Source organism: Haliotis rubra, unplaced genomic scaffold (assembly GCF_003918875.1).
Source record: "Haliotis rubra isolate DU_JTF1 unplaced genomic scaffold, ASM391887v1 Scf24, whole genome shotgun sequence".
NCBI lineage: Eukaryota > Metazoa > Mollusca > Gastropoda > Lepetellida > Haliotidae > Haliotis > Haliotis rubra.
In genome coordinates this window covers 295,989-323,711 of record NW_025766447.1, presented here as the reverse complement: position 1 = coordinate 323,711, position 27,723 = coordinate 295,989, and the positions used below count along the sequence as shown (strand labels likewise).

Sequence of the window (27,723 nt, the reverse complement as noted above, 5' to 3'; positions counted from 1 at the left end):
CTGTAAGGATACGTCCTTATACTACAAATGACGCATGCGGGTGGCGCAGCAGAGATTGCAACCCAGTAAAGAATTCTGGGATATCATCCAGGTAGTCGCTCTGGTCATATGCGATCCCAAACAACTAGTTCTGTTGAACTGTATGTACTTGGACTACCTGAAAACCATGCTGCCTTGTATCGATCGTCATTTGTTACAGGTGTATCACTTGCTTCATGGTTTCCATCACCAAGTCCGGGATATGCAGATAGAGACATCTCCCACAGGTATACCACCTTGACATGAAGTCAAGTTTCTGTCATGACCTGTTTGCCTGTCATCTGTCAATAGTCTCCTCTGTACTCTGAAATTTGACTCATGTAGGATCTTGATTTTGTTGGCACTTGTGTTGTGGTTGGTTCAAAATATTTTTTAGAGCTGAGAAATGATAAGGGTTCATTGATGTTATTCTAGCAGATGTTTTCACAGCATCGAACAGTGGTATGGATTCATATCATTTCAGACTAAGAATATACTTGCTTTTAATCTACATTTATATGAATGTTTGGAACCCATTTCTGGTGTCCTCCGCCGTGATATTGCTGGAATATTGCTAAAAGCAGAGTCACTCACATATATATGAAGGCTCTGTAGCTAAAAGTGCTGTAATGCTTTTCAAATCGTTTTTAAAACTCTTAGGATTATGCTGGGGATCTAGTCCTGAGGTGAGAGTCTGTGTTAATGAGGACTAGCTGTTTACAAGTGATCTAGCAGATTGTCTGTTCCCGTACTATAGATTGCCTCAGGATATTTACAAGGTGCCATGACAGAGCAGGATATTGCAAGTATCAGCTGAAACTAACAACCCTCTCCCGATACTTGCAGTGCAAAGACAGACTGGATTCACCTTGCTATTACATACACAAAAAATCATATTTTCATTAAATTACTGATGCCGAAAATGTGATTTTAGTGTGATCAGTGGCCATGGAAACTGATGACCTCCAGATTACTTCCCCAGTCCAGAGGTACAGGTCCGGGTACTGGTAATGCAGATCTTGTTTATATTTCCATCAGGTGATCATGAAGGGGTTGCCTTCATCGACTTCTTCACACAACAACATGCTGTTAGATGGATGGAGAAAACCCAGGTGAGTAATTAGGGCAGGTGAAATGTATGGGCAGTGAGGACACAGTTTGGTTGTGGAGGGTTTGAACATGTATGGCTACTGGTGACAGGTGCGTGCGTGTGTGTGTGCGAGCGTGCGTGCGTGCATGCGTGCGTGTGTGGAAAATCCAGGTGAGTAATTAGGGCAGGTAAAATGTATGGGGAAAATCCAGGTGAGTAATTAGGGCAGGTTAAATGTATGGGCAACAAGGACAGGGTTTGGATGTGGAGTGTTTGAACATGTATGGCTACTGGTGACAGGTGCGTGTGTCTGTGTGGAAAATCCAGGTGTGCTAGAAAGAAAAATCCAGGTGAGCTTAAGAGATCCAAGGTTATGGCTGGGGCTGACAGGTGCGTGTGTCTGTGTCTGTGTGGAAAATCTGCTGAACATGTAAATGAACCACCTGTCGCCTGTAGTCTTAACGATGACGTCACCTGACTACTGATCAGGGAGTCAAATGACGTCATTCATTATGAAAGAGTTTATATTCAGTTCTTAGTCTGGGACATTAAGTACCTTTTTGCCCAGTTTTTCATATAAAAAAAAAATGTCCTACTCTTGATGAGGTCTCCAGTTGTAAAAAGTAAAACCTCAAAAGAGGTTATTATGAAAGGACAACTACCATCCTAATTTATGCTCGATAACCATGAGTTTGTACTACGGTTGTATGGCCCATGTTGTCATAGTTGCTGAGGTTGTTGCATCTTTTTAACAGGGATCAGTCGAGATCTTGAAATGCGAGGTGAAGGCCGATTACAGCTCACTCGTCCTCCAGTCAGAGCAAGCTGTAAGTTGATGTGTGGAACTGCCAGGAAGCATCTCATGTGGTAGTAGTTTGACTGGTTTATGACCCTGTCTGAACCTTGTCTGAACCCTCTCTGCTCTGAACTCTAAAGTACCTTGTTTGTGCATCCTTATGAGAAATACTGATAAGATTCATAGGCGGATCCAGAAGGGGGGTGCAAAGAAAGTTTATTAAATGACCATTGAAACTCTGGTGAAAATGAAGTGTGCACCCCCTTTCCCAAAAAGCTGTATCCGCCCCTGAGATTTTACTGAAATGCTTAAAGAGATTGTAAATAACCTAAACTTCTATTCTCCTTGTAGTGTTTGATTGTATGATAAACAACTCACTCTGGAATAGTTAGACGTAAGATCATGTAAGTTTGACACATTACATAACTAGGTGACCGGTCAGTAATGAGACTGAATATCAATAAATGTGTGAAGAAGCATGGGAGAACTTGTCCAAAACACAACTGGTGCATTTTAGAATTTATCTCACGTTGTGCTTTTTCTCTTTTTGTTCTGATTACGGAGAAGAAACGACCTAAAACACTTTCCAGCCCCTTTTAACACACCACAGCTCCAATTATTAGTGTAGGTTGTCACCAGAAGTCCCAGCAAAGCTTGATCTCTCTGTGTGTGGTTTACCAGGTGTCAGACAACTAAAGTCATTTTCTTTCTTGTGTCCCAGAGATTCTCTGGTCCCTTGCCCAAGACTGCAGGCTCCTACTCCCCAATCTCTCTTGCTTCCAAGAAGGAGTCAGACAAGCTCTGCTTATGTTCACATGATGGTCATCAATACTTGCTACCTAGAGATAATTAAAACGTAAACATTCCCTCTGGATTATGGTAGCCTTATTCCTGTGGATACACAGATACATACAGAAAATCAAATGAGATTTTAACACTAAGTCATAGCTATTCCTAGTGGTATACCTAATCTACCCCTGAGTTATCTCCCCTGATCCTGACGTCATTGTATTGTTCTCCTAGAACCCTTCATAATTTTTCTGTATGGTCCACACAGAGAATCGAGTGAAATTTACATTTCAATCAAGTCTCCAATTCTTCACTAAATAGGTCAGTTACAATCGCATTCCATCTAAATATTCAATTGCATTTTACTTTCATTTATATTAACTATATTTTCACATATTTAGGACTTTGAAGTTTTCCGCCCTTTTTGATTGACAAGAATGGCGCAGAGCAAATGCCTCCAATGTCAGAAATTCATGGCAGATGTTGATCCCCACTCTCTTTGTGCTTCCTGTTATAAAGGCTTACCTTGCTCAATTTCGGATCGGTGCTTATTGTGTCAGGAAATGTCTGAGGAAGATTGGATGTTGATGGAGATATTGCTGCACTTGTGGATGGTCTCCATCGCTCTTCTATGTACGATCATCAGAACAGGGGGCAACATGATTAGCCTCAATCTCCATGATGCTTAACTACGTGTACCAATCTACCTATCAGAAGTACATTTGTTTTTCTTCAAGGGAGAATGATGGGAGGTCCAACTTTCTTTATTTCCATGGCCACTTGGCTATTTACCACGCCTCCTATACCCAGTTCACCATCACAGGGGAATCGTATTCGAGGCATACACAAGTAATTGCATTCAGGTCCATGCAGCTGCTCAAGTTCTTCAGAATCTATGTTTCACCACCCGCTTGCTACATCAACTGGGTTGGATAGTCATCTTCTAGGAATTGGAACTTGTTCCGAACCAAGAGCTTCAATTCAATGGGGCAGTGTTCAGGGAAAGATGTTTGTCCTTGCAGACAGTCAATTGAAGATATAGTATCACGTGCCTTTGGCACTCAGACAATTGAGGACCCTGCAACAATGGCGTGAGGTCTTCTGACGTCACAACAGACACTCAGTGGACAATTGCAGTTATGACCTCTTCATCATGTGTTCCTGTGGGTCAGTGGTTGTTCAACATCTATTATCAGTTGATTACAAACCACTCGAGGGATAACGCTACAGGCGCATCACCCTGAAGACAGTCTTCCTTACAGACTTGTCAGCAGTGGGTGTCAAGGGTTACCCAGGGTTACACAGGGAACCGATACAACGTTTTGTAGATTACAGATTAAACAATGTTAATCCTGGATTGACTTTGTCTTTATTTTGAACCTTTCACAATGATACAAAGAAATCACCATTCTCAGGATTTGTGTCAAGTACTGCTAGGGTTTTTTCTGAACTGACGTTGTTGTCTAGACTAGGGTAATCTATGGTATTCCATCCACTGGATAAGTGCATAATGTGAGGTAATGTGAGTTTAAAAACTTTAAAATATTTACTATTAAGTGTATGTTTGTCATTCATGTGATGTATTCCTGCCAGACCTACCCAGCTATACAGATTATAAGAAAGGTTTCCGGTGTAGCAGGCCATTTCTTCCCCAGTCTAAACTTTCCCGGGAGAATCTGGCCTAGGCCAAACTTTCCCCGGGGAGGTTTTGTACTAGGATATTCTTACCCAAGGGAAAGTTTGGGCTAGGCTAAAGTTTCCACCCCTAGGCCAAACTTTCCCCCCTGTTTAAACTAGGATATTTTGTTCTGTGTTCTATGAAAAGTGGGGAGAGTCTGGCCTAGCTAGGCCACTTCTTCCCCACCCTTGTTCTCATATCAAAAGGGGTGATTCTGGCCTAGCTAGTCTACTTCTTCCCCACCCTTGCTCTTATATCAAAAGGGGGAGTAGTTTTGACTTATATTTTGGTACACATTTTTGCTAAATAGTCCATTTTTGACTATGACTTTGGTGTAATGATTTGAATGCATACATGTTTGAACGGCATACAGTCAAATCCCGATGAGTCGAATGCCGGTGTCTCGAATATTATGCATAACTCGAAGTCCCTGTCGGTCCCGACCATTCCCTGTTATAGTTGTCATCATTTGAATACCGTTATCATGAATTCGTCTCATAAATACACACGATGACTCGAGAAGGAAATTTGGTCCCATGAGATTCAAACAACAGCAATCTTGTATACATAAGCCGAAGTCAGTCAATGGGAAGTTGATTGGTGTAGCAAACTGATCCAATTAACAAACCAGCGCGGCTCACACCTTTCCGCCATTGACGGGTGAGTTCAAAAGGCAGATTAGTGATTTTACGGCAATCACTGTCTGTGCTAATCAGACTGGAACTGATAAGGTGCCCCTATTAGTGATAGGGAAATCGTTAGGTAAACAAATGCTTGGGTCGAGGAATTAGGACTGGATCATCTTTTTTCTACCCTCATAGACATACCTATGTCTCGAATACATCGATAAGACGAATTTATTAATTGGTCCCCAGCAATCGACTCATCGGGATTTGACTGTATATCTCTAAATCCATCCTGCTCCTGCCACCATTCCTATGAAGACACATTAGTTCTTCATCTGTCCACCATAAGATGTAAACATTCAATCGCACATGTGATGGGTAAATAAGATTTAATATACACAGGTTGCTTGCTCTCTTATGCTGTTTATTATCTAATATTTGTTATATTTATATATAATGTAATGGAACATTATTCACATAAGCTTGTTTACTATTCCATATTCACTTTTGGTGAATGAAATATGATTCAGATATCCATGGGCCAAGTATACCCCTTATCAAACCTTGTCTTTTGAATTTAGAATAAGGTACTTTGTTGAATGATAGATGATACAACATTTGATATAGATATTGTGTTGGGTTGTTGTTGTGTTGCTGTTTACGTCTGCTTCCAACTGTTAAGTTGATGTTGCCGACGTGGATGCCATATTTAAAGCCATGAGTGAGGGAATAAAATTTTGAATGGATATGGACATCCAAGTAAAAACTGGGTATTTAGTTAAAGTTTCGAATATAGTAATGCTTTTGACATAAGCCAATTTTGAGTAAATGGGGATAAGTAAATTATTGAAATATAAGGTGACGTGAAATTGGGTTTGACGTCACGCTTGAGAATATTTCGCTCATATGATGACGTGCATGCGTGTGTATGTGTATGTGCAGCTGCTTGTACTAGCCCAGACTGAAGCTGGTTTTATAGTGTTAGCCCACTGAGAAACCATGCCGCAGTGAAGCAAGAATACCCCACTCAGACACATTATACTCTGGACCAACAAGTACCGTATTTTAATGTCTTTTGGTATAACGCGATTGGAGATCGAACCATATTTTAATGTCTTTTGGTATGACCTTCCGGCTCTCCGCGCGGGATGCTCTAACCTCTACACCACGGAGGCGGTCATTGAAATATAAAAATAAGTAAATGATAATATACAACAATAGTAATGATGTAATATCTTTGCTTTTATGCTTGCTTTTCGTTTTAATCTCACCTTATAGAAGGGTATTGAAACAATTGTGAACCATGAACATGTTATATATGAAGATGAAGATGACCTGTATATTGTTAATGGAACTTGAGATCAACATGAATATCTTATCAATGTGGTCAGGTGAATAGCTATGTCTTGTTTTCGTTTCTGACTTTTTCAAGACAAACATGAACATGAAAACAAGGTTGGGGAAGAAGTAGCCTAGCTAGGCCAGAATCTCCCCCTTTTGATATAAGAACATGGATGGGAAACAAGTAGCCTTTAAAGTTGATTCAAGGGTGGGGGAAGATTAAGCCTGGGTGTGTGTGTGTGTGTGTGTGTGTGTGTGTGTGTGTGTGTGTGTGTGTGTGTGTGTGTGTGTGTGTGTGTTTGGGCCTGTTACACCGGCACCAAGACAGGAGAATGACTAGCCCAAGATAGGAGAAGGATTAATATATTTAAATATAACATTAAATGTACAATTTATAGTTACAATTTTCAATTTTAGGTGCATACCTGGCAGAAATGGGCAACTACTGTCCCTACAGACACCCTGGTGTTTTGGAACGTCCCACCTTTTGTTGGAGGGAATGCAGTAAGTTTTAGTTTGTGACTCACTTGCTTCATGGTCAAGGGATCTTATGTCACGTCCTGTTTCAAGGGCATCTGTCATACAGAAAGATGAAACCTTACCAGTTTTACCAATGATAACTCCCCAATTTGTTCAATAGGTTCAGTCTGATTTTCAATATTATCACTGGGAGGTGGGGTAGCCTAGTGGCTAAAGTATTCACTCGTCATGCGAAGACCCGGGTTCGATTCCCCACATGGGTACAATGTGTGAAGCCCATTTCTGGTGTCCCTGCCATGATATTGCTGCAATGTTGCTAAAAGCAGCCTAAAACTAAACTCACCCACTCACTCAATATTATCACCACAGCGGCCTCTTTGAAAAAGACTATCCGGTCATAACAAAGCCATGTTGTAATGAAATTTTGAACCGGTTACATAAACAAGCTGATCAAGCAGTTGTGACAGTTGCCAAAGGTGTGAGATGACTTCTTTGTTGTGGTAAATTTGTTTAAAATTTTGATAATTACAAGCAGTGTACTCTATGTTACACCGCTGAAGTATGTCTCTGATGTAAAACCCTTGAAGCATGTCTCTGATATAACACCCTTGAAGCATGTCTCTGATATAACACCCTTGAAGCATGTCTCTGATGTAACACCCTTGAAGCATGTCTCTGATGTAAAACCCTTGAAGCATGTCTCTGATGTAAAACCCTTGAAGCATGTCTCTGATGTAACACCCTTGATGCATGTCTCTGATGTAAAACCCTTGAAGCATGTCTCTGATGTAACACTCTTGAAGCATGTCTCTGATATAACACACTTGAAGCATGTCTGATGTAAAACCCTTGAAGCATGTCTCTGATGTAAAACCCTTGAAGCATGTCTCTGATGTAAAACCCTTGAAGCATGTCTCTGATGTAAAACCCTTGAAGCATGTCTCTGATGTAAAACCCTTGAAGCATGTCTCTGATGTAAAACCCTTGAAGCATGTCTCTGATGTAAAACCCTTGAAGCATGTCTCTGATGTAACACCCTTGAAGTATGTCTCTGATGTAAAACCCTTGAAGCATGTCTCAGATGTAAAACCCTTGAAGCATGTCTCTGATGTAACACCCTTGAAGTATGTCTCTGATGTAACACCCTTGAAGTATGTCTCTGATATAACACCCTTGAAGTGTGGCTCCAGTCCAATATTACATCATTGAAGAACTAGAACTGCTCAGCATTAAAGACAGGAAACTTTGTCATACATTATTTATTTGTTTCTTTTCAGATACGTTTTCAGATTACAGAGTCTGGCTTTAAACCAATTAAAGTAATTGTTATGAAGAATAATAAGCCTGGTGGGTCTGGTAAGTTAAATGAGAGGGTGATGTATGTATGATATATGTATTTCATTGCTCACTTAGCAATCGCTGCTATCACAGACTTCACTGTACATGTAAATAAATGTCATTCATAGCAGTAACAATAAACATTATGAGCAATGTACACTTAAATCAAGTTTATTAACATACATCAATCTCACTACAATTTTGCCAATTCTCACTACCTACAAAGTTCTTCGCACATCCCATCATGGAATTGGGAATGTAAACTGGACAAATGGGTGGATGCATGAGTGAGCTTTTAGCAATATGAATATCATTGCACAGGAACTGATCATCACCTGAGGTACCTACAGTCCGTTTGAGTCAGAAACGGTTCCATTTCTCAGGTTTCACCCCTCCGCGACAGATAACAACTTTTGCGTTTTCAATGATGATAGTTTCTTAAACAACTTTTTTGGTGGAGTCCGGAAAATTTTCAAATATTAGAAAGCTGTTGGATATTAGTAAATGATAAACATGTGTACTATTTATATTTATGTGGCAATTTTGTACAATGATAAAATTTGCAATTCATCGGTCCGTTTCTGACTCAAACGGACTGTACATGGGGAGTTGAACTCAGACCTTTGGTGTGCCGACTGAACAGTAGAACCACTAGACTAATCCACTGCCCTGACAATAGGCTTTCACTGAGTTGGTGGTTCAATGCTGACAATGTTTAGTAAGGTTTCCTATTATTTCAGGTACAAGTAAAGGATATGGCTTTATTGAATTTGGAAGTGTTGCTGAGGCAGTTGAATTAATGGATTTTACAAAGGTAACTTCTGTGGCATCATGAACAAAGACCAGTGTTTTTGTATGAGCCATTCTCTACTGCAACCTAGGCAGTGTTTTGGTGTAGAATCTACCACTATCTTCGAGTCATGTTGTTGTTTTATTAGGGTGTTAGAATGTACAACAAAATGTAACCTCAATTGTTTTAAAGAAGTTTTAAATAAATTGTCCATCTTCATTTTAAAGGTGTGTGATAATATGTAGATGTTCTGATCATTGTCTGACTTGGTTGAGTAATCCCAATTGCGTAGATCAATCCTCACACTGTTGATCTCTGGATTGTCAGGTCCAGAATCAATTATTTACACACGTCCACCATATAGCCTGAATATTGCTGATTGCGTATTTAAACAACAAGCAAACAAATCCTATTATTGTCAAAAGCTGGATATATTATTGAGTAATGTTCATTGGTTAAGGCATTTTTGTCATATTTCAATTAATGGCTTATGACTTTTTGATACATTTAACTGCATTGCTTACACAAAAAACATTTGCTGGGTATTGAATTATGCTGGATATGTAAAGTGATCTCTTACAGACATTTTGATGGGTGTTTGATGCACTAATGAACCGACGTATTTACAGCCCTCTCTCTCTCTCTGTCCAGGGTGTGCTTGACATGATAGAAGTGGCAATACTTGTCACCTACAGCTCTGGTGGTAAAAAGGACGACAAATACACGGCAGCTGAACACAGAACCGAGACTGACAACAAGGTACTGTGGGATACAGGAGTGCTGTATGTGAGATGTTGTTGGAGATGCAGACAGAGATGCTGTTTGCGTGTGTTAGGGACTGTCTGTGTGTTGGATTTGGGATGTCTGCGTTGTATGTGGTTGTTACATGTGCCCTGCGTTGGTGATATTGTCTTTGTGTGAGATGTTCCCTATGTTTGTGATGTTGTATGTGTGGAGATGTTGACAGTGATTATGATGCATGTGTGTGAGATTCTCTGTGGGAGATGTTTGCTGTGTGTGAGATGTTGTCTGTGTGAGAGATGTTGGTGGTGTATGTGGTGTTGTCTGTGTGGAGATGTTGACAGTGATTATGATGCATGTGTGAGAGATGTCACTGTGACATTCTCTGTGTGTTAGATTCTATGTGTGTGAGATTCTCTGTGTTAGATTCTTTGTGTGTGAGATGTCTGTGTGAGATTCTATGTGTGTGAGATGTCAGTGTGTTAGATTCTATGTGTGAGATGTCAGTGTGACATTCTCTGTGTGTTAGATTCTATGTGTGTGAGATGTCTGTGTGTTAGATTCTATGTGTGAGATGTCTGTGTGTTAGATTCTATGTGTGAGATGTCTGTGTGTTAGATTCTATGTGTGTGAGATGTCTGTGTGTTAGATTCTATGTGTGTGGGATGTCAGTGTGACATTCTTTGTGTGTGAGATGTCAGTGTGTTAGATTCTATGTGTGTGAGATGTCAGTGTGGGTCTATGTCTGTGATGATCAGTGTGTTTAGATTCTATGTGTGTGAGATTAGATCTGTGTGTGTTAGATTCTCTGTGTGTTAATTCTCTGTGTTGACATTCTATGTGTGTGTCAGTGTTAGATGTTTGTGTGTTAGATGTCAGTGTGACATTCTGTGTTGGGATGTCATGTGTTAGATTCTGTGTGTGTGTGAGAGAGATGTCAGTGTTAGATTCTATGTGTGTGAGATGTCAGATGTCTCTGTGTGTTATTATGTGAGATTCTGTGTAGATGTCAGTGTGACATTCTCTGTTAGATTCTATGTGTGAGATGTCAGGGTGACATTCTGTGTGAGATGCTGTGTGTGTGAGATGTCAGTGTGACATTCTCTGTGTTAGATTCTATGTGTGAGATGTCAGTGTGACATTCTCTGTAGTTAGATTGTATGTGTGAGATTCTGTGTGAGAGATGTCAGTGTGACATTCTCTGTGTTAGATTCTGTGTGTGAGATGTCAGTGTGACATTCTCTGTGTGTTAGATTGTATGTGTGAGATTCTTTGTTAGATTCTTTGTGTGAGATGTCAGTGTGACATTCTCTGTGTTAGATTCTGTGTGTGAGATGTCAGTGTGACATTCTGTGTGTGAGATGTCAGTGTGACATTCTCTGTTAGATTCTGTGTGTGTGATGTCAGTGTGACATTCTGTGTTAGATTCTGGGTGTGAGTTGTCAGTGTGACATTCTGTGTTAGATTCTGTGTGTGTGAGATGTCAGTGTGACATTCTGTGTTAGATTCTGTGTGTGTGAGATGTCAGTGTGACATTCTGTGTTAGATTCTGTGTGTGTGAGATGTCAGTGTTAGATTCTGTGTGTGATGTCAGTGTGACATTCTGTGTTAGATTCCGTGTGTGTGAGATGTCAGTGTGACATTCTGTGTTAGATTCTGTGTGTGTGAGATGTCAGTGTGACATTCTGTGTGAGATGTCAGTGTGACATTCTGTGTGAGATGTCAGTGTGACATTCTCTGTGTGTTAGATTGTATGTGTGAGATTCTGTGTGTGAGATATCAGTGTGACATTCTCTGTGTTAGATTCTGTGTGTGAGATGTCAGTGTGACATTCTGTGTGTGAGATGTCAGTGTGACATTCTGTGTTAGATTCTGTGTGTGAGATGTCAGTGTGACATTCTGTGTTAGATTCTGGGTGTGAGATGTCAGTGTGACATTCTGTGTTAGATTCTGTGTGTGTGAGATGTCAGTGTGACATTCTGTGTTAGATTCTGTGTGTGTGAGATGTCAGTGTGACATTCTGTGTTAGATTCTGTGTGTGTGAGATGTCAGTGTGACATTCTGTGTTAGATTCTGTGTGTGTGAGATGTCAGTGTGACATTCTGTGTTAGATTCTGTGTGTGTGAGATGTCAGTGTGACATTCTCTGTGTTAGATTCTATGTGTGAGATGTCAGTGTGACATTCTCTGTTAGATTCTATGTGTGTTAGATGTCAGTGTGTGTGATGTCTGTGTGTTATATGCTGTCTGTGTGTCACATGTCAGTGTGAGTTTTATTTTCACGCATAAAAGCTCATAATTCATCTCACAGGACATTTTGTGATTAATTTCATGAAGATAAACTATTCAAAGTATTTGTATTTCAGGAGCAGGTGCAAGGAGCAATGGATGATCAAAAGGAAGGCATTGTGTATGTTTCCAATGTAAGTAGACATAGATTTGTAGTTACTGTTTAAGTCAAGTTTCTTAAACATTTGTACATACAGGTGGGCTCTCTCTTTCTCTACCTTACTCAGTAAGTTCAGTGTGGAACAAAAGCATATATTAATTTACTCTTTTTACAAGAAAACATAGGCAAGGAATATCTTGTACAGTTACTCATGATTTGGAATCTATGTGTAAAGGATACAAAGCAACTCCTGTGTCTTTAATTGATTTTGCGGAGAACCTTAAGAATTCAGCACCACAACTTCTCATGTGAACAATCTCAGCAGTAGTTTGTTACATGTCACTGAGGTAAGCAGCCAGTTTTGTGAGAACCCGTCAGACACGAACATGCCACCATTTGCAGGCTGAGTCGGCTTTTGAAACATTACTGACCAAATGTAGTGTATGGAAGTGACATGAGTACTGCAAGTTACGAGGCTGTTTCATCATTACACAGTTTCATTATGTACTTTCAACATTTTTGTGTGTAAAAATATTAAAAATGCAACAGTAATTAAAAGCAATACACAGCAAAATCTTTGGCTCCTATGGATTAAGATACATGGGAAGTGGGTACAACCCCTTCTCATTGTTTTCATTACAAAACCGGAGCCTAAACCAATAAGTTATGTATTGCAGAAGATGTCCCACTGTAGATGGAAGGTACATGGCCTACTGGTGTGTGTAGCTATAATTAATAAACTCAATAAACTCCACTCATGTGCCCTACAATGCAAATTACTGAACAAAGGAAACACTTTGTATATTAGTTCCCATTTATAATCCATTTAGTCCCATAGTTTAAGCTGAAAGCAAAATATGTAATGTTTAAATATAAGTGCTCTTGTAAACTGGCCCCTTGGTATAAAATGCAAGCCTCTGCAGTCTATGTTTAGCAAATAAAGTATTGAAAAGTGCCAACATCGCTGGGCTTATGCAACAGAGATGACAGGTGACTGAGAGGAGCTAAGGCACTCTTGATGACCCAGCAAGTCTTGCCATCACAGGGCAATTTTTTGGCAACACAGTTTCACAAATTAAATCATATGGTATTGTGAAGGTTATGGAGCCTTTCTAAACATGGGTTGATTTTGCATTTACCCGTATTTGAAGATCTGGCCCTGAATTGATCTTCATTAACCCATGCTTACCTAAAGAGGTAACTAATCAGATGGTCAGACTCTCTGACCTTGATTATCATAACACAGTTGTATTGATCAGTGCTTGTGTTGTCAATCACAACATTGTCTAATCTTCACTCAACTATTTACAGACCACCATCATTTAGCTGGAATATTGTTGAGTATATTTCTGCGTATGGTGTTTGACAAAATGACAATGTAACATGATACTGCTTTAGTTAGACTTCACAACTGTGTACCCACTCCTCCTGTTCCCAGCTGGCACCGGATGTAACCCAACAGAAGATCATGGAAGTATTTCATCTGGCTGGTGAGGTACGGAAGGTTAAGAAGGATGTGACAACTGCAACTGTCAGGTTCAAGAAACATCAAGATGCTGTACAAGCCATTTGTATCCTTTAGGTCTGGTAAAGTTTACATCCATATCCAGAAGGGTGGAATGTGTGTTGAGCAATGATTACTCTAAATGACTTGATGCAAATAACAAAGCATCATGCTTAAACTGCTCCAAGCAGGGTACACTGACATACAGTGGAAGCTGTCAAAACCGGTGTAGTAGGCCATTTCTTCCCGGTCTAAACTTTCCATGGGAAGAATCTGGCCTAGGCCAAACTTTCCCCGTGGAGGTTTTGCCCTAGGATATTCTTTCCCTGGGGAAAGTCTGGGCTAGGCTAAAGTTTCCCGCCCTAGGCCAAACTTTTCCCCCTGTTTAAACTAGGATATTTTGTTCTGTTTTCTATGAAAAGTGAGGTGATTCTGGCCTAGCTAGGCTACTTCTTCCCCACCCTTGTTCTTATATCAAAAGGGGAAGATTCTGGCCTAGCTAGGTCACTTGTTCCCCACCCTTGCGTTTATATCAAAAGGGGGAGATTCTGGCCTAGCTAGGCTACTTCTTCCCCATCCTTGCTCTTATATACCGACAGTAGATTTGACTTATATTTTGGTACACATTTTTACCAAATAGTCCATTTTTGCCTCTGTCTTGGGTGTAGTGATTTGAATGCATACATGTTTGAAAGGCATATATCTCTAAATCCATCCTGCTCATGCCGCCAGTCCTATGAAGACACATTGCATTAGTTCTTCATCTGTCCAAATCATGTCACCATATGATGTAAACATTCAATCGCACATTTGATGGGTAAATAAGATTTAATATACACAGGTTGCTTGCTCTTTTATCATGCTGTTTATTATGTAATATTTGTTATATTTACATTATTCACATAAGCTTGTTTACTATTCCATAATCACTTTGGGTGAATGAAATATGATTCAGATATCCAAGGGCCAAGTATACCCCTTATCAAACCTTGTCTTTTGAATTTAGAATAAGGTACTTTGTTGAATGATAGATGATACAACATTTGATATAGATATTGTGTTGGGTTGTTGTTGTGTTGATGTTTACGTCTGCTTCCAACTGTTAAGTTGATGTTGCCGACGTGGATGCCATATTTAAAGCCATGAGTGAGGGAATAAAATTTTGAATGGATATGGACATCCAAGTAAAAACTGGGTATTTAGTTAAATTTTCGAATGTAGTAATTTTTTTTATATATTTTTTTATTTTTTTAAAAGTATTTTTATTTCCCATCAGTATGTTGTACATCGCATTTCAGAATCAAATGCAATTTTTACATGTTATAGAATACAGCTTTTGCGTTACACACCACTTTCAAGCGATATACATATCACATTTTACAGTATTGATTTCTGCTATTTTGTAAACACAGTAGTATGTATAGTAATAAATCTGCGTAGTTGCAGTGAACATGAATCATATTCATTGCTTAGCTGATACTTAATAGGGACACTGTTCAATATACAGATGTATTAATGTAGTAATGATTTGGAGATAAGCCACTCCGCTTACTGACCTCTGCTCTCTGAGCAATTACGTCAGTGAAGTGTTGATTTCCGATTACCTACATGGTTTTCGAAGTGTTCTGCTCCTGAGTCCCTTGGTAAGGTAGGAGGATTGGTACTGAACGTTAAACTAGTTGAGCAACCGAGCTATTCCCTCTTTCACCGCCTTCCAGCGTGTGTCTGTAGGGGGTAGTTTTGAAGCAGGGACTGGCCAGATTAAGGTCTTCGACTTTAATTCACTGGGATCACCTGATAAATCGCGGGCCGTCGGGGCCTACTTGCCAAACTGCGTCCTTTTGCTTGTCAAAAGTTGCAGCTGAAAACCACATTAATTCGGGAGCGCCCACTTCCTAGAGTTTTTGTGCTGTGTAAGCCAGGGGTTACAAGAAACCCATCTCAAGTTTGGAGTCTGCATATTGGGAGTTGGTGCTTTCTCCTGGCCTCCTTGGGGTTATGCGTCTTCCCGGTTGTACGTATTGACAGGGTAATCTGCGGACCTCCTACCAACCGTGGGATCGTGCATACGGTGAGATAGGATAAGTTTAAAAATTTGTAAATTTTATAATAAATTGTATATTTATGTACTTATCCTATCTCACGCGATGGATACCCACCTGACCTGACCCACATCACAGATTACTGGAAGCTCCAAGACGAGAATGACAGGCACAGGTAGTCACATGATCATCTGAGCGAGCTCCACGTTTACGGAGATGATTGACAGGTGCTGATGTCGGAGTGGGGGCAGAGGTCAGGGCGGGGCAGATGCCAGAAAGATTTGATTCAACTTAGCCTACAGCACGTTTCCACACATGGTTGTAGAATACGAAGAGAGGTGCATACCGTGAGATAGAATAAGTATATAAATATACAATTTATTATAAAATTTACAATTTGGAGTAATCGGGGATATGTAAATTATTGAAATATAAAAATAAGAAAAATATAATAAAACAATATTAATGGTATAATATCTTTGCTTTTATGCTTGCTTAAAAGCATAATAGCTATGTCTTGTTTTCATTTCTGACTTTTTCAAGACGGACATAAACATGAAAACAAGATTGGGGAAGATATAGCCTAGCTTGGCCAGAATCTCCCTCGTTTGATATAAGAACAAGGGTTTGAAACAAGTAGCGTTTAAAGTTGATTCAAGGGTGGGGAAAATTAAGCCTAGGGGGGAAAGTTTGGCCTAGGCTAAAGTTTCCCCGGGGAAGGTTTGGCCAGGGGGAAAGTTTGGCCTGTTAGACCAGCACTCATTGTGACTGAAGAAATTTTGTGGAATTGACATTTTAGACTACATCGCGCAGTCAATTATTCGCGCAATCAGTAATTGCCGGAACTGCCAGCTGTCTCTTCCCCCAAAACACCTGGTCCTCCAGATCCAAACGATTGCAAAGATGACACTAAAGCCAAAGTCGTAATCGCGCAAGTTCAAACAAGCCGGGTTGTTGTGAATGTGATGATTGATGTGTTAATTGACTATCAAGGAAATGAACTTCTACCATATATGAAGCTTGTTGTGATTTCATTTCGTGATATGCAGGAATAAATATAAATACAATCTGAATGAATAAATAAAATACCCTTATTTTACCCCATTCCATGTGCGTACAACTTACCACGTTCATGAAGGTCTGTATAACGTTAGTGTTGATTATATATATTTTACATTTATAGAGCAGAAACTGCAATTAAAATTACACAATGCTAGGTTATATTTCTTTCGGTTAAATAATAGTATTCTGTATTATATTTTACTGATAACTGCATCAGAATTTGTCCCGTTATATTATTGTGCATGTTTGAACTTGAATACTTGTATACGCGTACACAGCTGATTGCTATTTCCGGCTCAAATACACATGGTAATCTTAATCCCTGTAACTAATACAACGAATGAATGAAAGGTTTATTCGCTGTGTATAAATTTTCGCGATAAATTATTTTGGGCTAAAATAAAACCTGCACGATATATATAGAGAATCTCACCCAAGTGTCTTCTGATATCAATTATATCAACACGAGTTGATAAAGTTACAAATATCCGAGGCTTGCCGAGGATATTTTTACTTTATCAACGAGTGTTGATATATTTGATATCAGAAGACACGAGGGTGAGATTCTATTTATCATCCAAAATCACTCTTCATTAATTTTCAATGAAATATGTACATCTTTGAACTTTTTACTGCCATTAGACTTGCAGTGCAGCGATGTCATAGCATTGTCAGGGCATTGTACAAAATCTACTGTCAAAACGATATCTCCTAGGAGATATCGTTTGATCTCACACAAGCGATATCTCCTGTGGAACACAGTTTTGGATGATAAAATACGTTTGCAGTACTCCGGTTTTGACAGCGTGCTGGATTGTAGAGCTGACACCGTCACCTATGACTAGATCTGAACCAGTTTTGTCACTCACATATACAATGTACATTGTTGTATCACATGGTTCACTTAATTACCACACACATTGACAATAAAAGACAAAGATTTGAACTCATATTCACTTTTATTGACTTCATAGCAAAACATCATAAATCAACACAATTATGTCGTAAACGTTCCCTCTGGATTATGGTTGCCAGTTTCCCTTGGTACCACAGTGACATACAGAAATGAAAGAGAAAAAAGTTCTTTTAAAAAACCTAAGTCATAGTTTTCCTTAGTGGTATGACGTCACAGCTAGGGGATATAACTATGTCACTCTTTAGGCATACCACTAAAGATAACAATGACTTAGGTTTTTCTTAACAGAACTTTTTTCTCTTTCATTTCTGTATGTCACTGTGATACCACAGGAAACTGGCAACCATAATCCAGAGGTAAGTTTACTAACAATTACTAACAATACCTGTAATTGTTCCTATTTAATAAAAATCAGTCATTTTCGTTTGTTTATGCTCAATTGACGATTTGAGAATGATTTTCTAATTTGTGACACATACGGCCCACTCCTGGCCATGCGCCGGATTAGACAGCGCTGATTACTATATAAACACATATTTGGGTGGCTCATTTCATGCTGAGATTCGGAATTGACAGCTGCCGGATTGCTGAGCTTTTAAATGATGATAAATTTACTAGCCACAGACGGGACTGAGATTTTATGCCGGTGTTGACAACTTGCCAGATTGGACAACGGCCAGTTTTGACAGCTTCCAATGTATCATTATATGTGTTTATATCTTACCTTATTTCAATGTCATTTATGAAAAAAACTTATTCCTTGTGGTTATCTGATACTTGTGTAAGAAGTATGAAATATAAATGAAGGAATGGTGACTAAACACAAGAATGCTCCCATATTTATTGGGTTGGTATTTATGTAGTGATATGATGCCTGTCTTGGTAACTTTGAACAAACAACACAAGGTGAGCTTCCTTAAGTTATTCAGCCATGTTAAATGGAATGATAGTGCTGGAGAGCAAGATTGCCGTCAGTGAAGAACAACCCGAAGCTGTCAAAGCACCAGGTAAGTCACGAAGAACAACACTGAGTGTTTTCATCAGAAAAACTGTTAGCACATGTTTCAAAACAGGCCTTTTGAGTTGAAAAACAGCAGAGATTTTTCAGAAATCATTGAATTTAATGGGCTCAATTTGTAGCTGGTGTTGAAAATTACGTTATTTTTTTAAATCAAATTTCAGAGCTAACCTTGTTAAATGTTATACGATCTTCACAAGAACTAGTTGGAAGTACTTAGTTGCCAGTTGCTTAGGTCGTTACCCAGAGTGCCTTGATTTCAGCTTTGATGTTGTGTTTTGAATGTTTCTCTTAAGCCTTAATATATTATGTGTGGAAAGTCACACAACAGGTTTCTCTAAAGTTTGGTCAAATCCTACAGAAAAAGTTTGAATGTGTTGTGTCCATTATTACTATAAATGATCTTGACTTTCAAAGGATGGCTCACAGGATGTCCATTGCTTTGAAGAACGCTCAACAACCAAACAATTCTTCACAAAGGCCATCACCCAGTATGTTACCCATCACCTTACATTGTCAAGGGATTGTCTTCAAAGCCTACAGTGACGATTGAATACAATTTATCAAGGCCGTTTTCGGGACATGTCGGGGGAGATGTTCATCCCTCTCAAAGATCAAACATCTTGTACTGTTGGGGCTATCTCACGCCAGATATCTTTGACAATGGCAGAAACTTCTTAACCTTCCCTTGGGGCGGTAGGCCTAGTGGTGAAGGCATTCGCTAGTCACACTGAAAACCCGGGTTTGATTCCCCACATGGGTACAATGTGTAAAGCCCATTTCTAGTGTCCCCAACCATGATATTGCTGGGATATGACTAAAAGCTGTGTAAGACCCAACTCACTCACTCTTAGCCTTCTCACGTCTTCTCCAATCTGTCTTTCATCGTCCCTCCATTAGTACCTTTATTGGTCTTCACCAGTCTTTTTTACATTGTTTGTACAAACACAATATCTATACGTCAACACATCACTACACAGTTGAGGAGCACCTCTTCTCAGTCAGTGAGTGGCAGGGCTGATCAATCCCTGCATATCAACAATTTAGTGTTCAATGCAGCAGATGACATTGGACCGAGGATTATTGAGCCAACCTCATTATTCAATTGGACTACTCAGCAGTTGTGGTGCATCAACCTTATGGGTTCAACAGGGTCGCCTTCTGCATCTGGCAATCCAGTTATTTAGCAGATAGACTCTCTTCACATCAAAGAGCTAGATGCAAACAGGGAGCAACCAGGTTCAACACCCAGATTTGTATCGCAGGTCCTGTACATGTTAGCAGGGGTTTACAACACTGGCAATCGCTTTGAAAGACCTCCTTCTGCAGCTACAGAGATTGTTGATTGCTAAAGGATATTCATGAAGAATTGCTCATTTGATTGCTCTGGCGCATCTAACTTCTGCTGGCTCTTTTTGCGATGATAACCACAACTCGGATCATCGTAGAGTATCTTCAGCACCTGTGTTTTATAAAGAAATACAAGGGATCAGTGACGTCAACCTACCTCACCACCATTAACACTGTTGTGGCTGCAGCGACAACATTTCAACTGTGCCTGAACTCCAATGCTTGTTGTGCTCCTACAAGCTGGCTGATCAAACCAGGAAGCTTCGTCCACTAACCTGGAATGTCGATAGTCCTTAGGCTTCCAGAGATGTCCTACATCAATAACTGGAGCAGGAGTGTGTTGGGGTGAGCTGTTCAGAGAGGCTGAAGACTTTGTTCCAAGTCAAAAGCATGTGATCATCAAATAACAATATTATGATCAGCAGAAAGATGTACTTTGAAAAAGACTGCCCTTATCACATCAGGAATGAGTTCTGCTCTTGTACCCAAATGTCTGCATCTAGTTGAGGATGAAAAAGAAGTGAATTGTTACAGCTGACATACATGCACAGTTACATTACCTGCAGGGGATAGGATTTTGTTCACTGCTATTATGCAGTAGTGAAGAGGATGGAGATTTACATTTTAAACATATTTTATAGTGTGAAGTGGGTCCTGGATGGGAATTTATAGATGTCAACTCCTCGAGTGTGAACAAGTGGTGAGAATGTACGCCGATATGTACATCCACAAATATCTTCCCTCAGTGTGTATCAAGATGCCATTCAAAGATTCTATTTTATGACTGACAGCTCAAACAGCTGTTCTTGGATGTAACTGAGGTAATATTCTTGGAATTATGCTCAGTAATGTTTAACTTTTCTTTTCAGTTGTTCAGAAAACCAATATGGACATAAATCTGATACGGACGAAACAATGCCTATATGACCCTTCAGCCGAAAAGTACTACAAGAAAATGATGTTGGTAAGAAAACTACCATTGTATCTGTGAGCTGTCAGCTGGCCCATGTGAGCTCTGTACCTGTGAGCTGGCCCATTTGAGCTGTGTATCGATGAGCTCGCCAGTGTGAACTGAGTGTCTGTGAGCTGTGTGTATGTGAGCTGGCCAGTGTGAGCTGTGTGGCTGTGAGCTGTCTCTCTGAGCTGGCCAGTGTGAGCTGTGTGTATGTGAGCTGGCCAGTGTGAGCTGTGTACCTGTAAGCTGTGAGCTATGTCTCTCTGAGCTGGCCAGTGTGAGCTGTGTGTATGTGAGTTGTGTCTCTCTGAGCTGGCCAGTGTGAGCTGTGTACCTGTAAGCTGTGAGCTGTGTGTCTCTGAGCTGGCAAGTGTGAGCTGTGTGCATGTGAGCTGGGCAGTCAGTGTCAGCTGTGTGTCTGTGAGCTGGGCAGTGTGTGTGAGCTGTGTGTGTAAGCTGTGAGCTGGGTCTCTCACTGAGCTGTGTGCATATGAGCTGGGCAGTCAGTGTGAGCTGTGTGCATATGAGCTGGACAGTCAGTGTGAGCTGTGTGCATGTGAGCTGTGCAGTCAGTGTGAGCTGTGTGCACGTGAGCTGTGTGCACGTGAGCTGGGCAGTGTGAGCTAGTGTGTCTGTGAGCTGTGAGCTGTGTGCCTGTGAGCTGGCCAGTGTGATCTGTGTGTCTGTGAGCTGGGTAGTCTCTCTGTGAGCTGGCCAGTGTGAGCTGTGTGTGTGTGCGCTGCCAGTGTGCCTGTGAGCTGGCCAGTGTGTGTGATCTGTGAGCTGTGTGTGAGCTGGCCAGTGTGAGCTGTGTGTGTATGTGAGCTGTGTTTATGTGAGCTGGGCAGTGAGTGAGAGCTGTGCAGTGTGATCTGTGTGTCTGAGAGCTGGACAGTGTGATCTGTGTGTATGTGAGCTGGACAGTGTGTATGTGAGCTGGGCAGTGTTAGCTGTGTCTGTGAGCTGTAGCTGTGAGCTGTGTGAATGTGAGCTGGGCAGTCAGTGTGAGCTGTATGTTGATGAGCTGGGCAGTGTGAGCTGTGTGTATGTGAGCGGGGCTGTGTGAGCTGTGTGTTTGTCAGCTGGGCTGTGTGAGCTGTGTGTATGTGAGCTGGGCAGTGTGATCTGTGAGCTGGACAGTGTGATCTGTGAGCTGGACAGTGTGATCTGTGTGTCTGTGAGCTGGACAGTGTGATCTGTGAGCTGGACAGTGTGATCTATGTGTATGTGAGCTGGGCAGTGTGATCTGTGTGTATATGAGCTGGACAGTGTGATCTGTGTGTGTGTGTGTGTGTGTGTAGCTGTGCAGTGTGATCTGTGTGTGTGAGCTGTGTGATCTCTTATGTTAGTCTGTGAGCTGGCCAGTGTGATCTATGTGTGTGTGAGCTGGGCAGTGTGATCTGTGTGTGTGAGCTGTCTGTGAGCTGGACAGTGTGATCTGTGTGTATGTGAGCTGGACAGTGTGGGTGTGAGCTGGACAGTGTGATCTGTGAGCTGTTCAGTGTGTATGTGAGCTGGTCAGTGTTAGCTGTGTCTGTGAGCTGGGCAGTGTGAACTGTGTGCATGTGAGCTGGGCAGTCAGTGTGAGCTGTGTGTTGGTGAGCTGGGCAGTCACTGTGAGCTGTGTGTTGGTGAACTGGGCAGTGTGAGCTGTGTGTATGTGAGCTGGGCAGTGTGATTTGTGAGCTGGACAGTGTGATCTGAACTGATCTGTGTGTCTGTGAGCTGGACACTGTGATCTGTGAGCTGGGCAGTGTGATCTGTGTGTCTGATCTGGGCAGTGTGATCTGTCAGCTGGGCAGTGTGATCTGTGTGTATGTGAGCTGGGCAGTGTGATCTGTGTGTCTGATCTGGACAGTGTGATCTGTGAGCTGGGCAGTGTGATCTGTGAGCTGGGCAGTGTGATCTGTGTGTCTGATCTGGACAGTGTGATCTGTGAGCTTGGCAGTGTGATCTGTGAGCTGGGCAGTGTGATCTATGAGCTGGACAGTGTGATCTGTGAGCTGGGCAGTGTGATCTGTGAGCTGAGCAGTGTGATCTATGAGCTGGGCAGTGTGATCTGTGAGCTGGACAGTGTGATCTGTGAGCTGGGCAGTGTGATCTGTGTGTCTGATCTGGACAGTGATCTGTGAGCTGGACAGTGTGATCTGTGAGCTGGGCAGTGTGATCTATGAGCTGGGCAGTGTGATCTGTGTCTGTGAGCTGGCCAGTGTTAGCTGTATCTGTGAGCTGGGCAGTGTGAGCTGTGTGTATGTGTGAGCTGTCCAGTGTGAGCTGTGTGCATGTGAGCTGGCCACTGTGAACTGTGTGTCTATGAGTGTGAGCTGGCCCGTGTGAGGTGAGTGTCTGTAAGTTGTGAGCTGGCCAGTGTGAATGTGTCAAATATATAAACCTAATGTAAATGTGTCAAATATGTAAACCTCATGTACATATGTCAAATGATTAAACCACTTGTAAATATGTCAAATGAATATACCATATGTAAATGTATGAAATAAATGAGCCATTTATAAGGATGCCAAATAGATTTTTTTATTGTAAAGCATATGTGAATATGTCATTTAACTAAAGGTGGTCTGACTGTCTTCTATTCTGTGTATGTTGTAGAAGAAATGTCCTGTAGCTGGCTGTTCAATAAAGAAGCCTGTAGACTGGAAGAGCCTGGCTAGACACTGGGCAGAGATACATACTCCCACCAAGAAAAAGTTCACCTGCCCCATAAAGGACTGCAGTATTGGTTTAACCCACACTGAGACACACTTGCGTACACATCTACAGGCTGAGCATGATGTCAAGGGAGACAACTTGGACAAAAAAATGAAAGGAGCAAAATTTTATCTCATACAAAATGAAAAATACAGTGATCCAGGAAATGTTGTCCTGCCACAACTGACTCAGGTATATCAATCAGTCATGGCACAAACCACAAACATGTTATTGTTACAAATCCTCTACCTCTGTTACATCATTACCATAAATACTGTATTTGGGCAGCAATAATGCCAGCTAATAACTGGATTTAGTTGTCTTGTGTGACTACAAGACCTATGTACTAGAGAAAACACTGTTGAATAGGTGATGTTGACTACATCAGGCAAGCTCAAGAGCTGGATGCTGATTGGCAATAACGTTATCTTGACAAATAGTTGTAGTACTTGACACGCAAACCAAAATATATTTATGGCAGTGACAAAACTAGAGGTAGCAATCTTATGATTAATATTCTAATGATGACTATTGTTCCTGTGATCAAGTATTCAAATCCCGATCCGTTCAGATTCTGTTTTGTCAGGTGCTATTGGATTTCACCAATGTGGTAGAGATCTGAGACATTCGTAACTTTGGGCTTTCCTCTCACCATGCTGACATGACTGGAATATATCACAAAATACAGCTGGTGCAATGAGTCTGCAAAATACGCTGACATCAGGCATTTTTTTCAGTGATTTTCCATGTGATAACTGTCATTCTTCTCTTTATTGTAACTTTTGAACTGGACTCCATATAAGATCTTGATTATAATAAAAGATGCTTTTCTCAATTTAGGTCAAGGGACTACACATAAAAATACCCAAGACCCAATGCCAGGTGGAAGGCTGTTCTTACACGTACACGACGATGACGAGGATGCAGCAACACTGGGCCAAATACCATCGTGCAACAGTGAAGCTGTACAGCTGCAGTCTCTGTAAAGGCAGGATTTTGGGAAAGTCCCTTCTGCAGGAGCATCTGCACAAGACACACAATGTCGACTTTGATGACAGCAAAGCAGAGCTGGTGGAGTGGAAAAACCACAACTTCATCGACCCAGGGGACGTGATCCCCTTCTGGAGCCTGTACACCGAGGAAGATGGGTTGAATCATCGTGAGCTGGAGAAGGAGCTGGGGGAGGACTTTCCCCTTGTGGACATTCCACTAGATGAGTTGGAGAAGGATAACCCAAATTTGTATGAGTTGTATGAGTGGACAGAACAGTACATCCACAGACTCGAGGTTGCTCGAAAATATGCCCTGAGTGATCTTCAAGAACTTACATGCAAAGCTTTGGAAGAAGATTAAAATACATTGTCAAGAAAGAATTTTCTACTAAATCTCCATCACTTAAAGAAAGATGAGTAAGTGAATATCTGTCTGTCGTTTGAGACAGATCAGTGCAGATACAGTGCTGCACGAACAACTAGACATCTTTAATTACCAGGGTGTCGCTCTCCATTCTATTGAGGTATACTCAGGACTCATTCATCACCACAGCTACAGCAAGGAAGAGTTCAGTCAGCAGTGGTGGCCATTTTAGCTTCACCTCCTTCAGTGTGACTGGGACAGAAGCTATGGTGGCAAATGGGTCCAGGTTATTGGTGTGAACAGAATGGAGTACCCAGGATAATACAAGCAAGGATGATGCAAAGCTACATGAATAATCTACAAAGGTAGCTGCGTTTCAACTAACAAGATCTCAATGTACGTCATATCTGTGTGTGGCTCAAGATTGCCACTTCACACAGTTAATCGTATCCTAACTATCCTGTTTGTCACTGAAATGAGAAATAAAGAATCTTAACACAACCAACTTGTAATTCCTAATTTTAGGAAAAGTACAAGTGAGGTAATTGAAGCAACATGGTAACCTCCGAGGAGAGCACACAAGTACATTTGAAATATTTAAATACTAAAATTCAGAAATGATCATCTGGTTTCTGAGACGCTGGACATGTGAATTGATCTACTTTTGTTTAATTAAGAATGAAATATACAGGGCTGGAAACTATCCAACATGCAAAGCATTCTTACAAACAGGACCGGCCTGCCAGTAGAGCAGAAAATGGGTTGTTTGATTATCAGCGTGTGGTAACATCAGTTGATGGTTTTTATTATCACCCAGCCTAGTTATAAGGAAGGGAGTGAGTGGATTGGGTTTTACGCCGCTTTGGGCAGTATTCCAGCAACACAGCAGGGGACACCAGAATGGGCTTCACACATTGTACACATGTGGGGAATCGAACCTGTGCCTTCACCGTTACAACTTTAACCACTATATATAGGCAGCCCATTCGCCCCTGCCCAAAGGGAATGAAGCAAGCACTGCGAGACTGGAGTCAGAACGCTGAGTCTGAGTAGTGTTGCCATGTTGAACTGTGGCATGGTTCTCTGTGGGCTAGCACTGTAAGACTGGAGTCAGTACGCTGTGTCTGAGTAGTGTTGCCATGTTGAACTGTAGTGGTTCTCTGTGGGCTAGCACTGTAAGACTGGAGTCAGTACGCTGTGTCTGAGTAGTGTTGCCATGTTGAACTGTGGCATGGTTCTCTGTGGGCTAGCACTGTAAGACTGGAGTCAGTACACTGTGTCTGAGTAGTGTTGCCATGTTGAACTGTGGCATGGTTCTCTGTGGGCTAGCACTGTAAGACTGGAGTCAGTACACTGTGTCTGAGTAGTGTTGCCATGTTGAACTGTGGCATGGTTCTCTGTGGGCTAGCACTGTAAGACTGGAGTCAGTACGCTGTGTCTGAGTAGTGTTGCCATATTGAACTGTGGCATGGTTCTCTGTGGGCTAGCACTGTAAGACTGGAGTCAGTACGCTGTGTCTGAGTAGTGTTGCCATGTTGAACTGTGGCATGGTTCTCTGTGGGCTAGCACTGTAAGACTGGAGTCAGTACGCTGTGTCTGAGTAGTGTTGCCATGTTGAACTGTGGCATGGTTCTCTGTGGGCTAGCACTGTAAGACTGGCTTAAGTCAGGACCAATACAAGAAGCCACACAGAACTACACAGTGCAATGTAAATCAGGAATGCAATGTTAAAGCATCTGCCCGTCACTGTGAAAACTGTAAACTCACTCACTCACTGTTCTGAGGAGCTAAAGAGAAATGGTCTATCATTCAGCATGCATCACTGTTTCACCTCTTGTAAACAACAGATAGAGGTGTAGTTCAGAGAATGGAACAAGACAACATTAGAATCTTGCCCAAGTATCAAGTGAGATTCTGATATTATACAAAAGCATCCTTCCAACATTGTCAATTTTTAGAACAGCAATGCCTATATGTCAACACATATTTAGTTTGAGGGAGATTTTCAATGTCGTTCAGTTTTGATGTCATGGTAACTGATCAGATCTCAGTAGGCCGCCACGATAGAACCAGCAAAATTCCCAACCAATGCATTGAGCCACATGTACATGTACAATCCCACTGCTATGTTATGAAATCATCTTAACCATAACCCTCATTACACAGTGACACTGCATCAAGTATAACTCTGGTAAAAGTGTTCATCATGCCAGAACATCATTCTACTTTGGCAGATAACCAAGTTGGCGGTGAGCCTTTTGATCATCAAAATATACCAGGGAGCAATGTGATTGACAGAATCATTACATCAAAGTCTCATATTGTAAGTATTCTCACATGCACACAGTGAAAGTCTGTCACCACTCAATGGAGGATCAGGAGGAAGGATGAGCGGGATTGTGTTTAAATGAACAGATGCAACATAGTGCAATTTATGGCCTGATGAGCATAAAATAACGCTTGAATATTTAAGGTTAAAATTGTTAAAGTGAATACAACTTTTTTGATTGGCAATTTAGATTATCACTTGCTTGACAACAACATTAGAATCTATGATGAAACATTGCCTTTCACAGAATTTGTATATCCATAAAATTATCATCATTCTGAATGGAACTTATTCAATATCCAAAATACATGGCCAGATTACACACACTAGAAACTGATGTCACAAATATGTTTATTGTAAACTGCTAATGTGACATTTTGAGGAGAAACTGCAAGAATTACATTAGAAAC

General features: G+C 41.0%; 1 protein-coding gene across 6 annotated transcripts in view; it reads left to right on the top strand.

The window, feature by feature from the left end:
- The window catches only part of LOC124278577, an 80,610-nt gene extending 55,125 nt beyond the window's left edge, over positions 1-25,485 (top strand). For all 6 annotated transcript variants that reach the window (XM_046714318.1, XM_046714319.1, XM_046714322.1 and 3 more), the window contains 13 exons: positions 200-266; positions 1,057-1,130; positions 1,864-1,935; positions 6,756-6,842; positions 8,096-8,174; positions 8,897-8,970; positions 9,598-9,705; positions 12,053-12,109; positions 13,514-13,646; positions 18,529-18,606; positions 20,837-20,931; positions 23,530-23,820; positions 24,469-25,485. In XM_046714318.1, the coding sequence (XP_046570274.1) occupies positions 200-266; positions 1,057-1,130; positions 1,864-1,935; positions 6,756-6,842; positions 8,096-8,174; positions 8,897-8,970; positions 9,598-9,705; positions 12,053-12,109; positions 13,514-13,646; positions 18,529-18,606; positions 20,837-20,931; positions 23,530-23,820; positions 24,469-24,981 (1,728 nt within the window). In that variant the 3' untranslated portion in view covers positions 24,982-25,485. The remainder of the gene's footprint in view (positions 1-199; positions 267-1,056; positions 1,131-1,863; positions 1,936-6,755; positions 6,843-8,095; positions 8,175-8,896; positions 8,971-9,597; positions 9,706-12,052; positions 12,110-13,513; positions 13,647-18,528; positions 18,607-20,836; positions 20,932-23,529; positions 23,821-24,468) is intronic.
- The last annotated feature ends 2,238 nt before the right edge of the window (positions 25,486-27,723 follow it).